This window comes from Harpia harpyja, chromosome 22, assembly GCF_026419915.1.
Source record: "Harpia harpyja isolate bHarHar1 chromosome 22, bHarHar1 primary haplotype, whole genome shotgun sequence".
NCBI lineage: Eukaryota > Metazoa > Chordata > Aves > Accipitriformes > Accipitridae > Harpia > Harpia harpyja.
In genome coordinates, this window is record NC_068961.1 from 1174132 (window position 1) to 1194093 (window position 19962).

Sequence of the window (19962 nt, forward strand, 5' to 3'; positions counted from 1 at the left end):
ATTGTCAGCAGCTACATTTGCTATTTGACCAATGAATATTCAGACCATGACCTCTCTGCTATTACTTAACCTTGTTTCAGATTCTAGACTGCCTTTTAAAATGAAGGAGTTGGCATCTGTTACTTTTGCTGTTTACTTGTACAGAACATACATGTAAAATAACACATAATTTGCTGCTTCTTAGATACAGAAGATGGCAGTATTGTGCATTTTACAACGGATGAACCATTGACACCCATGAAAGTTTTGGAAAAAACACAACCAAATGTGTTTCATAAATATTATTTCATTAAGGAATTCATCCTCCTTTCAACAGAGTAAGTGCCGTAACAATAACCTTCCTTTAAACTATCTGTAAGTCAAAATTGAGAAATCCAATCATTTCTGTCATTTGTATGCTACATTTTGTCATTTTCCCAATATACTTGGGGAAGGAACCATCTTAAGCTTGTAAGGAGATCCTCCTTTTCACTACTGAAATATATAAGAAAACGCAAAATACATCAGCTATTACAGATAGTTATAATGATTCTGGAAAAAGCTGTCATGCCTCTCTGAAACAGGAATACAATAATTGTGTTTTTCTCCATTTTGTTTATTAATTTATACACATAACAGCAGATTGATATTCAAGTGCAGGCGCAGAATTCCATACAATTTAATTGATACAGTGTCAGAAAGAAACAATACAGCCATTCCAGGCAAGAGCCATTCACATATCCAAAGTAATGTAGCATTCTAGTCAGTAGTTGTTAGCCCTTACGCTGGGATATAGACCACAGGCCTTTTCAGGCATAGTTTATTTTTGTGGAAACCTTCAAGAAGTTTGTGGAACTCGCTCTTCCATGTTTCCTAAAGAAAAATATACCTGCACAGTATGGCACAATGTGAACCCCATCATGAGAAGGTCAATACTGGCTGCACTGATTATGCTTCACAGAGTAGCATGGAACAGAGAAACTTTTCTTCTATAACTTGAAGTTAGGTACCATATTGCACTATAAATCTCTGCACGTCATTTAAGATCTATGCACAGAACTATGCATGCGCAATAGACCAGCTCTGAGCAGGAGTACCGGTGCTCCGTCTAGCACACATTTGCACTTCGTTTTCACATGGTTCTTCGGGTTTCCATTTCTCTCGTATTTCCTACCATTGTGAACTGACGTAAGCAGAAAGCGTTCACTCTCTCTGTTGTATGCCTAAGCCCCATGTGGAAAAAAAGAAAGATATGTTTTGTAAGCATACAGATTATCTAAAAGTTGTCCTCATCATGATTTTTGCCATATGCTCCAGTAGAAGAGCAGTACCCTTCCTCATGGAATCGTACAGCTTTTATTTTCCTAGCTGAAAGAAATGGACATAAGAGAAAACGGGAAATGGCGGTAAATCACTGATGTGGATTTGGTCGACTCAGAAAATACATGTTGACTAGGAGACATTGAGGAAGTGTGGGTTTGAGATGGGAAGCGGTCAGTTTTTATTGACACTTCGGGGCTGTAGATTGTAGTATAAACTTGGAAGTGGCAGTGGCAGCACCGTCTTTCACTATCCCCTCGACACTGGAAGTTTCTGTTTGTTCATTCTCAGCGCTAGCCCCGTTGTGGGCGATCCTTGGTGCTTTCTGCTTCAAAGTGCACGTTTCAAGGCAACGTATGCGAACTCCGGAGAGCCCATCCTTCCCCCATCTGCTGCCTAATTGCTATGCTACTGTCTCAAGGGATAAACGATTTTTCACATACTGTCTACTTCTGTGAGCACTGATAAAAACTCTGTCACAATGTAAGTCACTTTTGCATTATTACAATGCTGACAGTGGTGGTGGCCCTCATTCAACACCCTGTTCCCCCAAAAGTTACTGGGAAATCTCCCATTTAATGAGACTTAGGCTGGATCTGTATCAGCCCCCCTGGTCTATGGGATGATACTGACATTCACTTAGATCCTAATCTCATCAGCCTCTGAAGTCTGCAAAAGACGTGCAGTATTTGTCGTTTCGATTGCACCCGGGGAACTGCAAAGCACTGTGTACAATTAGATCTGCAGTTCTCCAGGTACATTTCCATGAGTGACTAATGCTGAGAGTAGCACATTGACTCTCCCCTCATAAGAGTTGAACATGACTACTTAAGACTAAAGATTAACTTCCTCGGAGTTTAGAACTGTTAATTTGTCGAATTTGAAAACTGAGGTTAAGTTTGGCCATAGCTGTTAATTAACTTATATGATAGCTATCAATATTTTACTTTCCTGGGATTTTCCATTTCAAAGACATTGAAAGAAGCAGAAAAGTACATTGCTCATAGCTTCGAGAAGATGGAAGGGGTTTGTTTGTTTTACCAGGTCATATGCTTTCTTGAAATTTCAGTCCTCTCTTGATTTGTTTGGAAGTCCAAATTATGGTATACTGCTAAGTATATACATACAGATAATACATGAACTTCTGGAGGTCACAGGCACTGAAAAATATTATAGAGATACTGTTATTTTCAACCGGACAGACAAATTCATTTAGTACCAAAAGAGAAATAGTTCTTTGCACTAGTTCAATGATATATCTGCGGATTGTGCGTGAGATTCTGCATGGCTATGACTTGTAGCTCAACAGTAGTTTGGAAAAACAAAATTACTCTAAAAGAGGAACTATTTAGAAATCTAATACCTCACAAAGTGCTGAATTAAAAACATACCTTGTGTATGTGCATGTAGATTGTCATTTGTTCAAGAAAACAGATGCCTGACTGATTAATTGGTGGCAAACAAATGCAGACATGCTTAAACAGTGCTACATATCTGGCGAAAATGGGAGAAAAGAGGCTGGGCAGAATGTTATCCACACATGTAGATTTATGACAGGGACACAAAGTGGCAGAATGTCTGTCCTTTTAGATTATACTGATATACTCCATTTGTAACCTGAAAAGTTACAGTGCTTTTTAAGACACTATTTAAAAATGTCATTGATTTGAAGAAGAGTTAGCTTTCTGCTAACACCTGGTCTAGCCTTGCTTGTCCACCTGGCTTGTTTAAAAAAACATTCTGGCTTTGCAAAAAGATTTATAGATGTGCAGCAGTCAGTTGCTTATGTGCAGTGCTCTGTGCATATAGAACCAGATAAGCACATGGGCAGTCAGCCGGATGCATTTGACATGCATCCAAGTTGCTGTGCACGTATACATCAACTGCATGATGCTCTCCCTGTGAGCTCTGAGCTGGGGTGTTTATCACACTGCTTCTGCTCCTGGCCTCCTCCCCTCTCCGCTGGAAAAGATCGTTTGTCTTGCTGCTTGCCAGCAAGACAAATTGGGGAAAATCAGCCATCCTGGCTGGAAGTCGGCAGCCCTGATCAGGGAATCCAGTCATGTCCTCTAAGGTTGTTCCTGCTGGGCGTCGTGTGCCTCTGATGTACTTTGACACCGGCTCCATGCGATTCCGAAGGAAAGAACTGATTTACAGTGGTTTACAGCGGGGAGAAGTGGTGATGCCACATATCAACGCTCAGTTCCATTTGCCTTCTGGCAGCAGGGAAACGATGCTTGGCTTTTCTGCTCTGTTCCCAAGTTCTCCAGTATTTTCCCCAAAGGTACAAAAAAGTTCAGATGCTCGTTATTGAAGCAACGCATGTGAATTTAGCATGAAACTGATTACATTCATGTTCTTTTAAGATTTTTTAAATTACAAACTTTACAGAAAACTGATAGTCTTTCATACATTTACATCTTTTAGTGCTCTCCTTCCGATGCATGTACATACAGGGTGTTAATTTAAACTGTCATTAGAAATGAGTACATCACCTTTTTGTTTTCATAGGCATAGATTAAACGTCTAAGCAGATAATGTATCCAATAGTTTTGTACTCAGAACTGGTTGCCTAGTGAGGGTAAACAGATGCCCAGGAATCAACTTGATTTAATGACTTTTAAAGACAGGCTGTCAAGTCCTCTAGCAGTGGCTTCTAAAAATAAGATTATATTAGTGAAGCAGTAAGTTCTCCATTACCTGAAAGTCCAAGTATTCTTGCATAGTAGATACTGGTTATTGGTTTCCATAAATTCAGTCCCACGGTTAAGTAAAATTTTCTCACTGGTAGTCATTCTTGTGAAGGTCTTTGGGTTTGCAGTCTCAAGACGCACTTGTCAGTGCTAAAGGACCAACTGAAAGTAGTTTTGAAGTGATCTTCAATTTAGGAACTAACCATTAATCAGAGCGAGTACAGGGGCAGTACAGCAGCAGAGTGGAATAAAATAATCCTATCTTGCTGCCCAGATTGCAAAGACCATTCAAGTACTTGTGATAAATTTCAGTTTCTGAATTCTTTCTTCTCTGCATTTATTTATTTGTTTTGGTAAACATTTGACTAGTAGTGTAGAGTGCATGATAGTGTAGAGTGCATATTAAAATATTTTTTAAAATATTAAAATATATGCATGCATACGTGTATACACAGTATGTCATATCTACAAAACAAGAATATGTCCTTATCCATCATGCTTCCTATGAAGTCCTTTTATTGCACCTCTTCTTATTCCAGTTGCTACCGTAATGATCCTCCGACAGCAAGAAAGTATTTCTCCACCTTTATAACTGTTCTTTTTGTGCAAAGCAGTGCCTCGGATGTGAGTGTTTTTGTGTGGAATGAGGCGTTTGCTCTGCCAGGCTCAGACAAGCTCCTGAGCCAGGATGCAGGAGTGAGACTGGGGCAGGGATGGGGGGACACGGCACTGGGGTCACCAGGCCAGCCCTTCAGACGTGCTGTGAGTTCAAAGGCAAATGAGGGGCAAATCCGGAGCCCTGGTTTTTTGGGGCCAGGGCTTCTGTGTTCATCACACGTTTCTTTTGGAAGGATGAAAAGGGTGCCCAGTCTTCCTTTATCCTCAAGGGCCCTCTCTGGGGCCAGCCGGTTTCCCGAGGAAGGTGGGTGGCAGTTTCCTTTGGAATCTGTTGGCAGCCAAGCTTCAAATTAACCTGCTGTGGGTAACGACACAGCATCCCACCACCACAGTCACGGTCACCAGCTGCTCTGGTGCGATGTCCCTCAGGCATCTTGTGTGCTTGTCTGACATTGCATCTGGGGGGAAAAAAGGTTGGCCTGGAGCACTGTGAAGTTTTGAATTATTCTAAAAAGGAAGAAGGAAAATGAAAAACTTGTAATGGCTTTTTTTTACTACGGAGAAAGGTAGTAAATAGCTAACAGAAGACAGTTGTTTCTAGTGCCTGTTTTAGCTAAAATAACGGGGGTTAATTATTAAACCTTTTACTTGGTTGCTCACTTGTGCTGCTGATGCTTTAATCCTGGGTCACAGAAAGTTTAAGAGTGCTTTACAGGGGAGACTCACTTCTTTTTGCTTCAACTTTTCCACACTGACGGGATGTTACGGGTTTTGCTGCTTACTCTCACTGTAGTTGCCATTGCTCATGCTGAGCTCTGCAAGCCAGGTAAGTTTTGGAGCTGATTCCCATCCTTCCCCAGGTAAATGTAGCTATGAGTTTATGCCTACAAAGCTGCCAGCTTCTCAGATTTTTATTTGAACTGGTAGTCTCCAGTTTGAAGATTAAATCGCCAAGCATTCACTTCTTTTATGAGTCTGCAAATTAAGTACGGAAGTTGATCTCACTTAAAGAGTTCATGGTAAATCTCACGGAGGCTCTGTAGGGCTGCGGCTTTTTTCATGCTACTAACTTCTGTTCTAACCAGGTGATCTGTTAAGACACATTTAGAAGCTGCTGTTTGTGAAATAATTAGAGAAGTAAATGATTTCAAATCCTATTTTGGCTGACTCTCAATATATTTGCTTTTTTCTCTTTGTGTCAGATGCACAGAATGCTTTCAAAGTACGGCTTAGTATCAAAACAGCTTTGGGAGATAATGCAGTAAGTAAAGTATCTTCACATATTCTTTCTAACTGAATATCTGCCAAAATAGAAGTAATATATACTGTAAAATTTCTGAAGGCAGCACAAGCAATTTGTTCTGAAGTGTTAATTGTAATAGCTTGCTCAAGGCATGATTCAGGCATCCATTTCTTGACATTTGACTAGCACACTCCTTAAAATGGCATCCTTTAAGAGAATTATAAAGCTTGCCTTTTCATAAAGATAATTTTCTGTCGAAGATTTTTTTTTTTTCCTGGAAAAACAGTAGAGATGTTACACTTTATGCATGAGAGGTGCTGCATAAATCTAAGTCTGTATTTTGGGAAAAGCACTTCTGCTTGAGGGTGCTAATTGTAAAGTCAAGCATGTCTGGGAAGAGAAGCAGGAAAAGATTGTTAGGTCTTTATGAAATGGGACTTTATGTCAGGCTCTCAGACAAGCATGATCTGTAGAGATCATTCAAGCATATCTCATCAATTCCCTACTAATGCAGGGCTTCAGACAGTGGCTTCTCTTCTCTGCCTGTGGTGCACAGGCTAGTCTCGTGAGGACTGAAATGCTTTGGCTTGAATTAAGTCCTTGGGCTTAATGTAGAAGCACTGGTGTGAGAATAAGGGTCTGTGATACATAAGAGATTGGGACATTAGATGACTGAGTGGTCCTTCCTGATCTAAAGCGCTATGAAATATGGCAGAACCCAGTACTTCATTTGCAGTTTTGAATGCTTAGAGCAAATCTGCAGCGTGTTACAGGGCTCAGCATAAAATTAGATATGAAATGTCTTGGACAGTCATCTCTGCTGGAAGTCTGGTGTCTGTGTTAGGAGTCCTGGGAAACAAGCAGCAGTTGGTTACATGTTATAAGAGACTGGAGATATGAGAATCTCCCTATGACCGTAGAAGCTGCTCTAAAATTACCCTGAAATATCAGGTAATTTAAACTAACATTAGCAGGGACCTAATTCCGCTGGTAACTTCATAAACCAGACGAATTGGGGAGAAATATTCAAGATACGTGCTAAAGTGTTTGTCTGTGGAAATTCATATTGAAGTCAATCCTCTTGGGTGAGAGACTTTAATTAAACAGTACTGCAAACCTGTTTAAAAATTTATTAAAAATAGTGTAATCCTATGGCTGAAAATAGGTCAAAATCATTATTGAAGCTCCTCTTGATGATAACTGCTAATGTTTTGATTTAATCTTGGTTCAAAATAGTAGCAAAGAATGAAAATTGCAGTTTCCAGTAATGCTCTTTCTTAGTGCTTTTTACTTCTCCAACTACAGTAAAATAAGGGGGTTTTGTTTGATCATTTGTGATTTTTTTATTTTTCATCCAAAAAGAGTATGATGCAAATCATTAATCTTAAAGGCACTTCATATTACAAGAAAAAAGCAATAACTGAGGAGCCTATTGGTTTTTGTAGATAGATGGTAGTTTATTTTATATAACAAAACATGTGAAAGCCCTAAGAATGGGGCAATCTAGAACAGCATTTTAGAACAATAACATGCTGAAAGTGGTCTGATGCCATGCAAAATTACCCACAAATAATTTATTAAGTGCACAGATAGTAGTTCCTTTTCATAGCCATTGCAATCTTCTCTGCAAATGACTGAAACTGAAAACTGAAAGTACTATCAAACTGAAATCCATTTTGATTGAAGAATTTGGGACACTTTTAGATTTTATTTATTTATTTTAGCAAAGAAAAGCATAGTACTGTCATTGTATCACAGTAGGACACAGCCAGCTTAGAAGATCTTTGTATGATGCTCTGCTACTGAATTCCATTTCATTCATTTCCAAGTCACTTCAAGCTAGATGATAACAGAAAACCCTGACACTGTGGGCATTTTGTTCTAGGACTGGCAGGATAACTCCAATGTGTATTCAGGAGCATAGGAAATAATAGGTTAGTGTAGTTTTCCCCATGGTTTAGTGCATGCCATCCACTTTGTGTGAGGCTGATAAAGACAGGACACCATTTTTTAATTTGTTCACAAGGTAGGCTGTACTTTGAGGCAGGGAGTGCCATTTAGTTTATTTGTATAGTTCTTATCACAATGGCACTGGAAAGAGCAGCTAAGACACAGTAAGTATTTAGCTGTTATCATTTTATTTGCAAATAATGGGTGTACTTGACAGAGACATTGTTTGCTAACCAGTGGGAGGAAACATGGTGTCTGTAAGCCTAAATGGAAGGAAGGTGATTTATGAGTCTCTCTGAGGATGGTGTTAACTTTATGAGTGGCTTCTGGAACAGCTGCTAGTCAGTAGTTGCTCCTACTCATGGAGTTAGCAGAGTGCTGGAGGGTTAATTCAAAAGGGCCAAAGACAACTAGGGAGTGAGCTGAAGTGATGTGCACTGAGAAGTCTATGTAACTCTGTGTCACCACTCAGTTTAACAGTAAAGGAGCTGGCACCTCAGGGGCTGCAGCCAGGTGAAGTAGAAAGTACACTTCCCTTCTGGCTCATGTATTCAGGCTGTTGCCAAGGTAGAGGATGAAGGGGAGAAAGGCTGATGTGCACCTGGTGTCTTGCCACCAAATGGGACCTGGAAGTGTGTTCGTATGTCTGTAGCCACACTGCAGTCTGAATGGCTGTCTAGTTAAAACACAGAACCATTCAGGAGGGAAGAGACCTTGGAAGGTCCCTAGTCCCCTGCTGCTCAAAGCCAGGTCAACACTGAAATCAGATCAGGTTGCTCAGGTGTCGTGGTTTAACCCCAGCCAGCAACTAAGCACCATGCAGCCGCTCACTCACTCCCCCCCACCCAGTGGGATGGGGGAGAGAATCGGGGAAAAAAAAGTAAAACTTGTGGGTTGAGGTACGAACAGTTTAATAGAACAGAAAGGAAGAAACTAACAATGATAATAATAACAATAATAAAATGACAATAATAAATAAAGGACTGGAATATACAAGTGATGCACAAGGCAGCTGCTCACCACTCGCTGATCAATGCCCAGTTAGTTCCCAAGTGATACACAATGCAGTTGCTCACCAGTCGCTGATCAATGCCCAGTTAGTTCCTGAGCAGTGATCCCCCCAGGCCAACTCCCCGCAGTTTTTATACTGGGCATGACATCCCATGGTATGGAATACCCCTTTGGCCAGTTTGGGTCAGCTGCCCTGGCTGTGTCCGCTCCCAACTTCTTGTGCCCCTCCAGCCTTCTTGCTGGCTGGGCATGAGAAGCTGAAAAATCCTTGACTTTAGACTAAACATTACTTAGCAACAACTGAAAACATCAGTGTGTTATCAACATTCTTCTCATGCTGAATCCAAAACACAGCACTATAGCAGCTACTAGGAAGAAAATTAACTCTATCCCAGCTGAAAGCAGGGCATCAGGGCACTCTTGTAATATTATAATCTCATTCTACTAGCTTAAATTTTGTCTTGCTTAGAGCACTACTATAGCATTTCACCCCATCAACAACCTACACTCATCATCTTTTACCCATTATCTCATCAACCTCCTCTTTCACTAACAGGCACTTAAGACTGGCTTTTAGAGTCAGCTGTGTCTAATTCTGCTCCTGCTTAACATAGAAAAGATGGCAAGTGCAACTGAATCAAGGTCTTTGTGTTTGCTCCTTTGTAGAGCAAAGATGGTAGACATTAATAGTTCTGATACCATCATGTAATGTTTCATTGATAACAGAGTTATCTTAAGTTTATAGTGTGTGGTTGCAAATGGTATTTAATACATTTCCTCTATAGCAGCATAAAATGTGCATCAATAGCTGCACTTCATAAGAACAGAAGCAACATCCTCAGTCATCAGCTGCAGTCCAGGCCTTTGCAACTGGAGGATAAAGATGAAAATGATAAAGCCCCAGAGTAGAACAATTTGGGTTTCTTTGCACCTATCCCTCTGACTGGAGAAAGCTGATGATTAGAAATTGGCTTCTGGCAATTTGTGCCCACTTGTCCTGAGTTCATACAGTTTATTATATTAAAGGTATTCTTGCCAAACTTTTCCTCCTCATTATGTTGCCTCCCCCCTGCATATTCCTGCATGCAGTCATGTACAGAGGTTCTTGTTCATATGGAGCCCACAGCCATCTCCATTTCCTCTGCCTCCCTTCTGATCACCATTTTCTTGGGGCTTCTTGCCCTTCTGCCCAGAATGTTGTCTGCAGCATCTTCTCCTCATTCAAGCAGACCCCTGATTTCTGCTGAGGTTTGTCTGCTAGTCTCCTCCCCCATTTCTTGCAGCTTTCTGCTTATTCTGTCTTTTTAAAGTGCTTACTCTTTCAGCTGGGGCTGGAGTTCCTCACTACAAATTATTTTTCCTGTTTTGAGATACCCTTTTTGTTACTCTGACTTAAAGAAGCTCTAGGCTACTGCATTATTTATGAAAACTGAATACTTGATAGTGACGAATTGTGCGTATATACATGTACTACACTAAACATAAACATATCAAGTACATATACTTGGTAGTGTTGCATTGCATTTGTGGCCATGTAAGCATGAAATGGAGTGTTCTTCATCATTATCCATTTTCAAGACAACTGATTAAATTATCTCTACAGCTGGTTTAATCCACGGGATAACAAATGATTTTTTTCTGTCCTTTTGGACCTGTTCTCAAAGACTGCAGATGGCATGTAGGGATTCAGTCAATAGTACCACACACAGAAAATAGGAAGGTCTTCCCTTATAGTGCTGCAAATTGTGCTCCGTGGTTTAAATACAGATGTCTTTAAAATTACAATAAATAGTTTTATGGCTCTCATCTGTATTAATTCCTCTATTGCATTATCTCTTTTTCTTTTAGTACTAGTTGCTGTCATTACTGTCACGGTTTCATCAGCACAGTGGGATCAAAATACAGGCTTTTATAATTTCTTTTCAAAGAGTGTCTCTTTTTTTTTTTCCCCAGTTTAAGTTCCCAGACTGGCATGCATTACCACAATACGCTTACACCTCCCTTCATTCACAAGGCAAGAGTGGTGAGTCAGAACCTAGGTTCTCAGCCTTGCATCTGGACTGTAATGCTACTCAGGTTGGCTTTTGCTCAGCTTTGTTGTCCCTGTCCTACTGCATCTTAGCAAGCCCATTTCACAACTCATCATTTGTCAAGGGATGATAAATATGATCCATATGACTTTCTGCCCTTTAAATGACTGCTTCCTTCCCTGCTTAGGTTCCCAGTCCACAGGATGTCAGAGCAAATGAGGACTGATGCCTGGAATTTGGATTCCTTCTTTTTGCAGAGAGGTTGCAGCTCCATGCATCCAAAATCAGAATTTAAAAAACAGAATTAAGATTTGGCATTTTCAATGCTGTTTAGTCTACTGCTTTTTGATGTATGTTGCTGGTTTTTGAATATGTTATGAAGGCCTGTGAAAAAGTAGGTCAAAGTTGTCAACAGGGTTAAGCATCCATGCCAGTGGGTGTCTGGTTTGGATGATTACAGTGCAGATCTTTTTAATGCTGAAAGTTAAAGATTAGATTTGTGTTTTGACTGACTGAAGAGAGCTACCTCTAACCTCCATTAACATCATTCCAAGAAACTATTAATCTTTGTAATCTGCTGAAAGGGGAAATTCAAATCAGTATGCCTCAGTCATGGCTCTTGTTATAAAAATGTAATAGGTGCAGTTCTTACAGGTCATTAGAATTACATATGTGAATGAAAGTCCAGGGGAACGTAGTGAAGCTATCTCAGAAAACTGAAATTATGGAAGCATGATTTTTCATCAGGACAACAGAGAACAGTTTTTGGAGCCTGTATTTTACTTCTTATTGAAGTAGTAAGGGTGCTATGTTCTTTCTTTTGTCTCATGTGTGATGTGGTAATTTGTACTATAGTTGAGACTGTCTTCTTATTGCAAGGATGGTGTGCAGCAATAAGGCCATAATCTCATTTTATTTCCTGATGTCCTGACATCCAACTCCCAGAGACTACCTTCAATATTAAGGTTTTTTTTTATTTTGGGGCAGAGCCAAATGGTCTTTGAGAGTGGAATTAAACCTTCTACTTTAACAGGGTTTATCCAGCAAAAGAGGCAAGGTGATGGCTGCAGCTCTGTGGGGAGAATTCTAGTAATGTGCCTAGTCTTTGGTACATGAAACTTTAAATCTCCAGTTTGGTCAGCCTTCAGAAACATTCAATTAATTTGGTTTTTTTGAAGCATTCTTTGCACTTTATATTGCGCTTTACAACAGCCATTATAAAAAGTCCTTTGTGCACACTAAATAATGGGCAGGAATTTATTTTCATAGCACAACCAGAGAATTTATTCATTTTCTTGATCAATATAGCATTTCAAGTTCAGGGACTCTTTTCCCTGTCTGTACTGCCAGCACTGGTGCTGAAACTGATTATTTTCCATCTTCCTATACAGTATGCCTGGGATGCTAATGAAGAGTACCTCTTCAAAGCGATGGTGGCTTTTGCAATGAGAAGATATTCCAGCAAGAGCACAACTCAGTAAGCATCTACCCTGATTTGCCTTTTATACATATTAACAATGCTGCATGTAGCCGCCCATTCTCTGCTGTACTGAACTGCAGAAATCATTATATACAGCTTCTAAAAACAGACCGTTCCAGTATATTTCTTTGACACCGGGATATATGCTAAACATCACACTCTCTCTGTCTTGAGCAATGTTCAATCTTTGGACCAGTATCCCTGTTGATGTGAAGTGACACAGCTGTGGATCTCAGTGGGATTGTGCCAATTCATTCTAGCAGAATCTGGCAATAAGACATCATACCTTCTGGAGACTATACCGGGAGGAGGTGAAGGGGCACATTAGCAAGGTCAAGAAATGCCATACAGAACCTTGAATAAGCAGCTTTGGTGCACGTTTTCTTAGAGCACAGCTTCAGCAGTATGCTGAAGATGAGCTGACTCAGAGAACTGGAAGGTAGATAGCTATGTTAGTGCTGTGTTCTGCTGGGGTATCTATCCCTAAAATTGCAGTGGTTGAGTTACCTAGCGTCAAGAAGTTTCAGACGTTGCAGTTCAGACATAAATCAGCCTTTAATTGGTTTTGGGATTAAATCTACTCTGAGGTATTGAATATTCTTCTCAGGCTTCTGATCCTTGCTACTTACAAAATCAGATACCAGATTAGACAGACCATTTAGCAAGCTGTGTTTTCAGTATGTTCTTATCTTTCTTAAATGAGAAACCTTGTAAGTGTATTTCTATAGGCCTATTATTTTTTCATTGTTTTTCAATCTCAAAGGAAAGATTTATGGTTCTGGTAGGCTAATGAGGATAAGGTTCTCAATTTACTTTAAAAAAACCTATTTTAGGCTGTCATTGCATCAGATGAAGCATATTCCACGTTTGCAAAGATACTAGTTAACTTTAGTCACATGATGATTATTGTGGCTGCTACACTTTCTCTTAAATAGAAGGTGACTTCCCCCTCCATGTAACAGGAGTGTTTGGTTCTTTGCTGTTTCATTTTTATTCCTCAGAAGTTGTCTCCTTTGAGCAAGACAGCCATTACACCAAGCTTAACAAAACCAGCCAAGTATGCTACTGCACCCAATTAAAATGACACTTAAAAAAATGAGTTCAAGATAAAAGCTAATTAAAGGTGATTATGCAGGGCTTTTTCTCAGGTTTTCAAATTAGCAGAGTTTTCATCCAGTATCTGATCCATAAAGATCTGCTTTTGTATACTTATTTTAGTCCCAGGTCCTTTTTTAAAATTATTGTCTTCCTTCAAAGTCATGGTGCTTTCACACAGCAAAAAACCTGTGCCAGAAGCCAGTGATCTTTTTCCACTTCAAGCACCATGGGTCTTTGCAGACTCAACTAATACTAGAAAGCTTGGTGCAGGAATGGGAAAAAAATCAAGCCAGTATGAAAGGAGTTAAAGTTTTAATGGAAGTTACCTCTATTGACTCTGGGAAATCACAAAATTTATGCTCACTTAATTCAGTTCCCTACCAAGACAGTTTGTCCTATGGACAAATACAATAATGTCAGTGTTACTCCAATTTGGAGATGGGGTTGCACACATCAATAATTTCCTGCTACTATGTTTGTCAAAGGAGAAATCAGTATAATATTTGGAAACAGCTAGGTGTGGGCATTTTACCTCTTTTTAAGATGGTATAGGAATTCCTCATGGGGTATAACTTTTTGGGGTGTACCTTGGAGGTATAACTGATAACTCTTCTAGGACTTCTAGATACCTTTGGGGTCATGTATAGACAGCATGTCAACTGAAGGACAGCTGTGCAGCTCTGAGATCTGGTACAACTCACTAGGCAACAGGCTGAGGAGTTTCCTATCCATAGATCTCTCCCAAATCCCAAGGGACCTCAGAGTTCCCGTTCAGTGATGGAGAGCTAGATGAACCTCCCAATACACCCCAAATAACCTGCCTGTTACATGGGAGCAGGAAAGCTATGAAAGCCTCCATCCTGTCAGAAGTCCTGGAAATAATGCACTCCTTTCGCCACCCCTGTGGCTGGCAGCTGGAGGGGTATAGAGGAAGGAGTGCAGTCCACCTCCATCCCCTCTGCAGTGGGTATGGAGGTGTGGGAGCACTCAGCATCCCAGAGGGTACAGCAGCATGCCGTGCACACAGGAACGTTACTCTTGCATAGCTGGCAAGAATAGCGGCAGGGGCTTGCAGTGTGGTGAAGAGGGAGGCAGAAGCAGGAGCTTGTGGCAAATGAATTACACTACACTACAGGAGCTTTTACAGATAAATGCCGACAGATTTTCTTTGGGAGCTGTAAAAGATCAATGATCAATTATCATAAAAGATACATAAGAACATGTATAAGAAATGTCATAAAAGAACAAACAAATTGCTTGTGACTGCATTCTGGTAGCATCTAAATTCACCCAAATTTCGCATCTGGTTAATTAAAGATTTTTATCAAAATAAAGTCTCATGAAAAATTCACCAGTATTTTACATAACCAAATACTGGTTCTGCCAGGGTATAAATTCTGCACAGGGCCATAACCAGGATGTGACATACCTTCCCTTTAACATCCCATTAATTTCTAGCACACCCACAGCCCTGCAGTAACTCACAGCCACCACTAAGTCCCACATGAGACCAAATGCCATTAACTTCAGCAAGCTGGATCACACCCCAAAATAATTTGTCTGGTGGATCATCATAACCATTGTTGCAGTCTGTCCCATCATTTTTGAGATTCAAAGTCACCTTTTGTTAGGCTTCTGAAGCTGGATAAAAGCCAGCCTGTAATGACAAGCATTTGAATGTGCTGCTGGAAACAGCAGTTGATGCTGTTGTTGCCCTTGTGTAACCACTGAGTGACCCAACGCAGAATGGACAGGATTGCACATTACATCTCGAGTTCTCTAAAGTTAATTTCCAAACTAAAATTTAATAAATCATGGAGCTGTGTTTAATGTTTGAAAGGCTTGTCAAATTTTCAAGTTTGTGTGAAACGGAAGAAAGACACAATCCATCACATTACTCAGTAATTATTAATACAGATAAAATAAATACTTCTTTTTCAGAGGAGAAATAAAACCGCTTTATTTCCTGCTATACATAATGCCTTTCAATTCATTCTCAATACATATATTCATGAACTACGTAAGCCAACCTTTGATCTCTCAGTGTTAAAAAATGGTTGTCTGTAGTCTGTGTTAGTAACTCTGGTTTCTCTAATCTGTCACTCATTTGAAATAATACGCATCTCTTTTGGGCCTGAGACTAGTTAATCTTTAGAGCAGAAAGAATGTAATCACATTTACTTTCATTCAAGTAACAGAATCTACTTTTGGTACATCTTCCCTCCATTGGTAGATAAAGCTGCAGTTTTCCTCATGAAGTGACCAGAAAAAGTTCATCAACATTATCTATCTTCCTAAGACAGGCTGTTTTTATACTAAAAATATTGTGACCATTTAGAACAACAAAATAAGCTGCTAGAGTTAAAGCTGTTATGTCAAGGTGACCCCATGGCTGCTGTTCACAAAAAGGAAGAAAATAACGTTCTTTTGCAGGAGCAGCTGCACACCAGTGGTTTGGAAGAGGCCTGATGCTTTTGGGAGAGCTGGAGATAGGTGCTTGGGACTTGGGGACTATGGTTCTCCCACAAGCTAACAGCCACTGTAGGCACCCAGCTCCCTTTGAGTCTCTGGCAGCTCTTTCTTACCCCTAAACAATCCTTTAAATCTCTGTAAGGAACAATGATGGTGTTTCAGGCCAAGGAACCATCAGGGTTTCCTGCACTCTACTCACTGGTGTTCACTTGTATATATTAAAGGAAATACAATTTTGGACTTTTGCCGTGTTGCCATAAGGCAGAACGAGGATCTTGTCATTTTGATGGTAACAGTGTCCTGTAAACCCCATGCCAAAAGTATATCACCTGCTAAGGAAATAAAAAGATGTCCACATATATGTTTACAAATATACTTAATTAGCATAGTGCATGGAGAAGTCAGGTTTCCTAAATCTAAACACTGTAAAAGCATAGTTTTATAACGCTTCTGCATGCTATGAATCAAACCTGTGTGCAAATAGCACGGGGGAAAAAAGGTATAACTGCTGCAAAGAAATTGCCACATTGGTGCTTGTTGAACCAGTCTGTTTTGGTGTTTACTCAGTCCCCTTTGAACTTCTTGTGAGCGGTATTATTCTCTTTGGAGCCTGGAAGGATTTACAGTATTCAGATTCCACTGATTAAAAAGTGGTGGCAGTGAAGCCAGGTTTTGGAGGCTTATAATCGAGCAAGGATTTTAGACACAACAGGGAGCAGAAAGGAGGCAAAATTTACGTATCCTAGTGTAAGACTTGCTGCTGAATTGATTCAATACTGTTTGTTCTAGATAGAGAGATATGCTGCCCCTAATGATGACCGGCTCCACTGTCTCATGCTGAAAGCCTTGGAACTGTAGGGAAGACCCCAGGTTGAAGGGTCTCTGAGTCTCTGAACGAGAATGATGCAGTCAAGGTGTTCTGCCAGTCTTTATCTACCAAATTTCTTTCTCTTTGGGGATCAAGCTTTCCTCACTAACCCCATTTCAAGAACATCTCTAGAGCAACATGAACCCAGATTTCCTACCTGGACCAGTTTTTGATTGCACCACAGAAATTCCAGCTTTAAGTATTGCAGTAACATGAAGCTTTGGGTGCTACTGTTATAAATTCTCCTGATGGAAAACTTCCTCTGCAGATACAATTTTAGATATTCTGTGAAGTCAGCAAGAGTTTGTCAGCCACCAGCCAAAAGCAGAATCTTTTTTTCCCCCTCCTGTAAATTTTGTGCTTTGCTTTTGTTTTGGGAGGAATAAATCTGCTTTCAACTTCTGACTGTTGCCAGCAAACTGATGTGAACATCTTTTCAAATTCCAGAGGGTGGCTTTCCTCTTTTATCCATAAAAATTCTCTGTATTTGCAAAATTGACATTGTTTCGGAGAGGTAAAAGTGGGGATTTCAGCTCTGCAAAATCATTGCTTTCCATTTTATTGCATGTCAGTATGGAATATATACCTTCTCTGTAAGACGAAGGTTGCACTACCAGAGGTGCCCAAAACACCACCAAAAAACTTTCAGCAATAGGTAAAATATTTCTGGAAAATATCCATAATGAACTACTGTGGTCAAGCCAATGCCTGTCCTGCATTAAAAGCGAACTCGTTCTTTTCTGGATGGAGACTACACATTCATGGGCAATTTTGGCTCCCTTCTATTCCTTCCTACCTCATGCTTCCTACCCCTCAAGCCACTGCAGAAGTCATTTAATTATATTTGTAATTAGCCAGCAGATGGCACTACAAAACAGAGCTCTGTGGCAGGGGAGATTGCTTGCAGCTGGGGATTTGTCACCCTGAGGAAGAGCACAGGCTGGAAAGGAAATATTAAAACTTGCATTTTGATGATGGACAGGCCAAACCTTAAAACCAATTACAGTAGTTAGTAATGGGCATTGCAAACATCACTGCAGGTAATTAAAAGAGGGGCTGCATCCTTCTTCGCTGCCACACTGCAGGGTTTCCTCCTCCAGAACAGCAGGTGGTATCTGGAGACGGATCATCCCAAGGAGGGTCTGTCAAGACAGGGCAGCTGTGTTGTGCTTGTGGCCAGGTAGACCTTGTGCAAAGGTGAGCCACGCTGCTTTCTGGAAATAAAAATGATCCTAATTCTTGGCCTGGACTTTCAGAATATCTGCTTGCTGCTTGGACATGGCCAGTAAATCTGAATCCTGAGCCAAATTCTTTGGGTTATTTATTAATGGTATAGAGCTAAGTATTTTTTTCCATTTTTATCTCTCTACCTATCTGTCATTGAATTCATAAAGGCTTTGGCTGTCCTTTTATGATACATACTATGTTCCTTGCCATGCTGTAATAAATGCCACATTATACAATTCCTGTATATTACACAAGTTTGGCTGGCTTGTTTCTTAGTTGTGTGAATAAACTAGGAACAGATAGAAGAACATAGGGGCACCATCTATCCTCAGTCACTTTTATGATACTAATGTATTAGCCTTCACTTGTTTAGTTTAAATACTCATGATGATGTCATTCCATGAGTTTTTTCTAATGATAATTCCACCATTTACTAGTATTAGTAGTAGAAAACAAATTTGTAAGAATCTGAAAAAAGGCATCTAAAAGACATTTCAAGCACTTTTTACATAATATGCCACAAGAAGCTGTGTGCCTGTGCCCTTCCACTATTAACTTCACATAAAGCTGAGCTATCTTCTTTTAAAACAGTTAAGATAAATATTTGTCATAGCATAAGCTAAAGGGCATAGGCCAGTGCCAGCAGAATGTCTAAATTTAACCTGTTGCCTCCACTCTGTGCCTGACTCTGTGAACAAAGATGTCAAAAAGAATAATCTAAATTTTATTGCTCTTCCGTCCAACAAATGTATCCTGTAGAAGGACTGCACCCACTTGAAAATCATGTGGGGAATCCCGCATGCCTGGTCCCTGTGGTATTAGCTGTCAAAACCAAAATTCTTAATTCCCCAATGCATTTGCCCCATTATATGGCCTTTGTCACAGCCCTGATGATTAAGATGCAAATATGTATTTTTCCATTTGATTACTCTAAATGTATGTCCAAGACCATGCAAGTTTGTAATAGATTCAGAAATTCATTTGAAGACTCGAGTTTGGTCTCAATAAGCTTAATTTTTTATATCATACTGGGAAATGGGAAATGCTGTGAGTGGTATTTCTTTCTTGAGCATTAACTGTTAACTTTTTTAAAAGTAAGAATTTTTCCCCCTTTAGATGAAAGCATTATTTTAAGAAAATCTAAAATATTTCAATAATTCCTTCCATGCTTCTCTAATGATGATTATTGGTTTAACTATCTGCAGAATTTCTGATGTGCTGCTTTGCAATGTGACGGATCGGGTGTCATTTTGGTTTGTGGTCACAGATTCTTCCCAAAACATGACAACTGTTCCTGGAAGTGTGGTAGAGGCAGCCATCAGGTACAGTCACTGCTTCTGCAACCTTTTCTTCCTTGCTGACTGAGGATGCTTTCTGTCTCTGGGCCTGGTATGAATGAGCACTCTGCCTCTTTATGGGTGGACTAATCCAAGTAGTTAAAACACCAAGGGGTCAGTACTCTTTCATGCATGTGACATTAGAGGATTTTTAACAGTCCCACAGAATGCAAAGCATGTGAGCCTTGGGATTATAACTTTGGTAGGAGTCTCTCTTAATGCTGGAGCCTCAGAAGAAATCTAGTCCCTTTCCAGAGCCCTACTTGTAATTTGCTGTCCAGTGTGTGGCACATACACTGGTCTCATCCAGGTGCTACATTTCCCAGCAAGAGAGCCTTCTCCCTCAGATGACGGAATTGCACATTTTCTGGGTGGGATTTGTATCATTTAACTTTCATTGCGTGCCACATGCACATCTACACCTGGACTAATGACCATAGGCTCCCTTTCGGTGCTTCTCAAGTACAGGTCATCTGACTTAATTTAGAAGTCAGCTTTCACATGAGAAGAGCTCGTGTGAACTCTTCATGAGCAGAGCTGGCTGTGTCCCAGCTTGGCTTAAACAATCTTATACTCGCATTCTTTTCATACCAGCTCTTTCTAGAATGCCAGTCAATATCGTAGCAGAGCATTGCT

The 19962-nt window shown here is 40.2% G+C and overlaps 1 protein-coding gene across 5 annotated transcripts in view; it reads left to right on the forward strand.

Moving 5' to 3' along the window:
• Nucleotides 1–19962, forward strand: part of CLTRN (collectrin, amino acid transport regulator) — a 30467-nt gene that overhangs the window by 1162 nt on the left and 9343 nt on the right. For 3 of the 5 annotated variants that reach the window (XM_052774054.1, XM_052774056.1, XM_052774055.1), the window contains exons 2-5: nucleotides 185–317; nucleotides 5813–5871; nucleotides 12236–12321; nucleotides 19195–19311. In XM_052774054.1, coding sequence (XP_052630014.1) covers nucleotides 266–317; nucleotides 5813–5871; nucleotides 12236–12321; nucleotides 19195–19311 — 314 coding nt within the window. In that variant the 5' untranslated portion in view covers nucleotides 185–265. Of the gene's footprint in view, nucleotides 1–184; nucleotides 318–2280; nucleotides 5437–5812; nucleotides 5872–12235; nucleotides 12322–19194; nucleotides 19312–19962 lie in introns of those variants that run through there. The other 2 variants (XM_052774057.1, XM_052774052.1) reach the window with 2 other exon arrangements.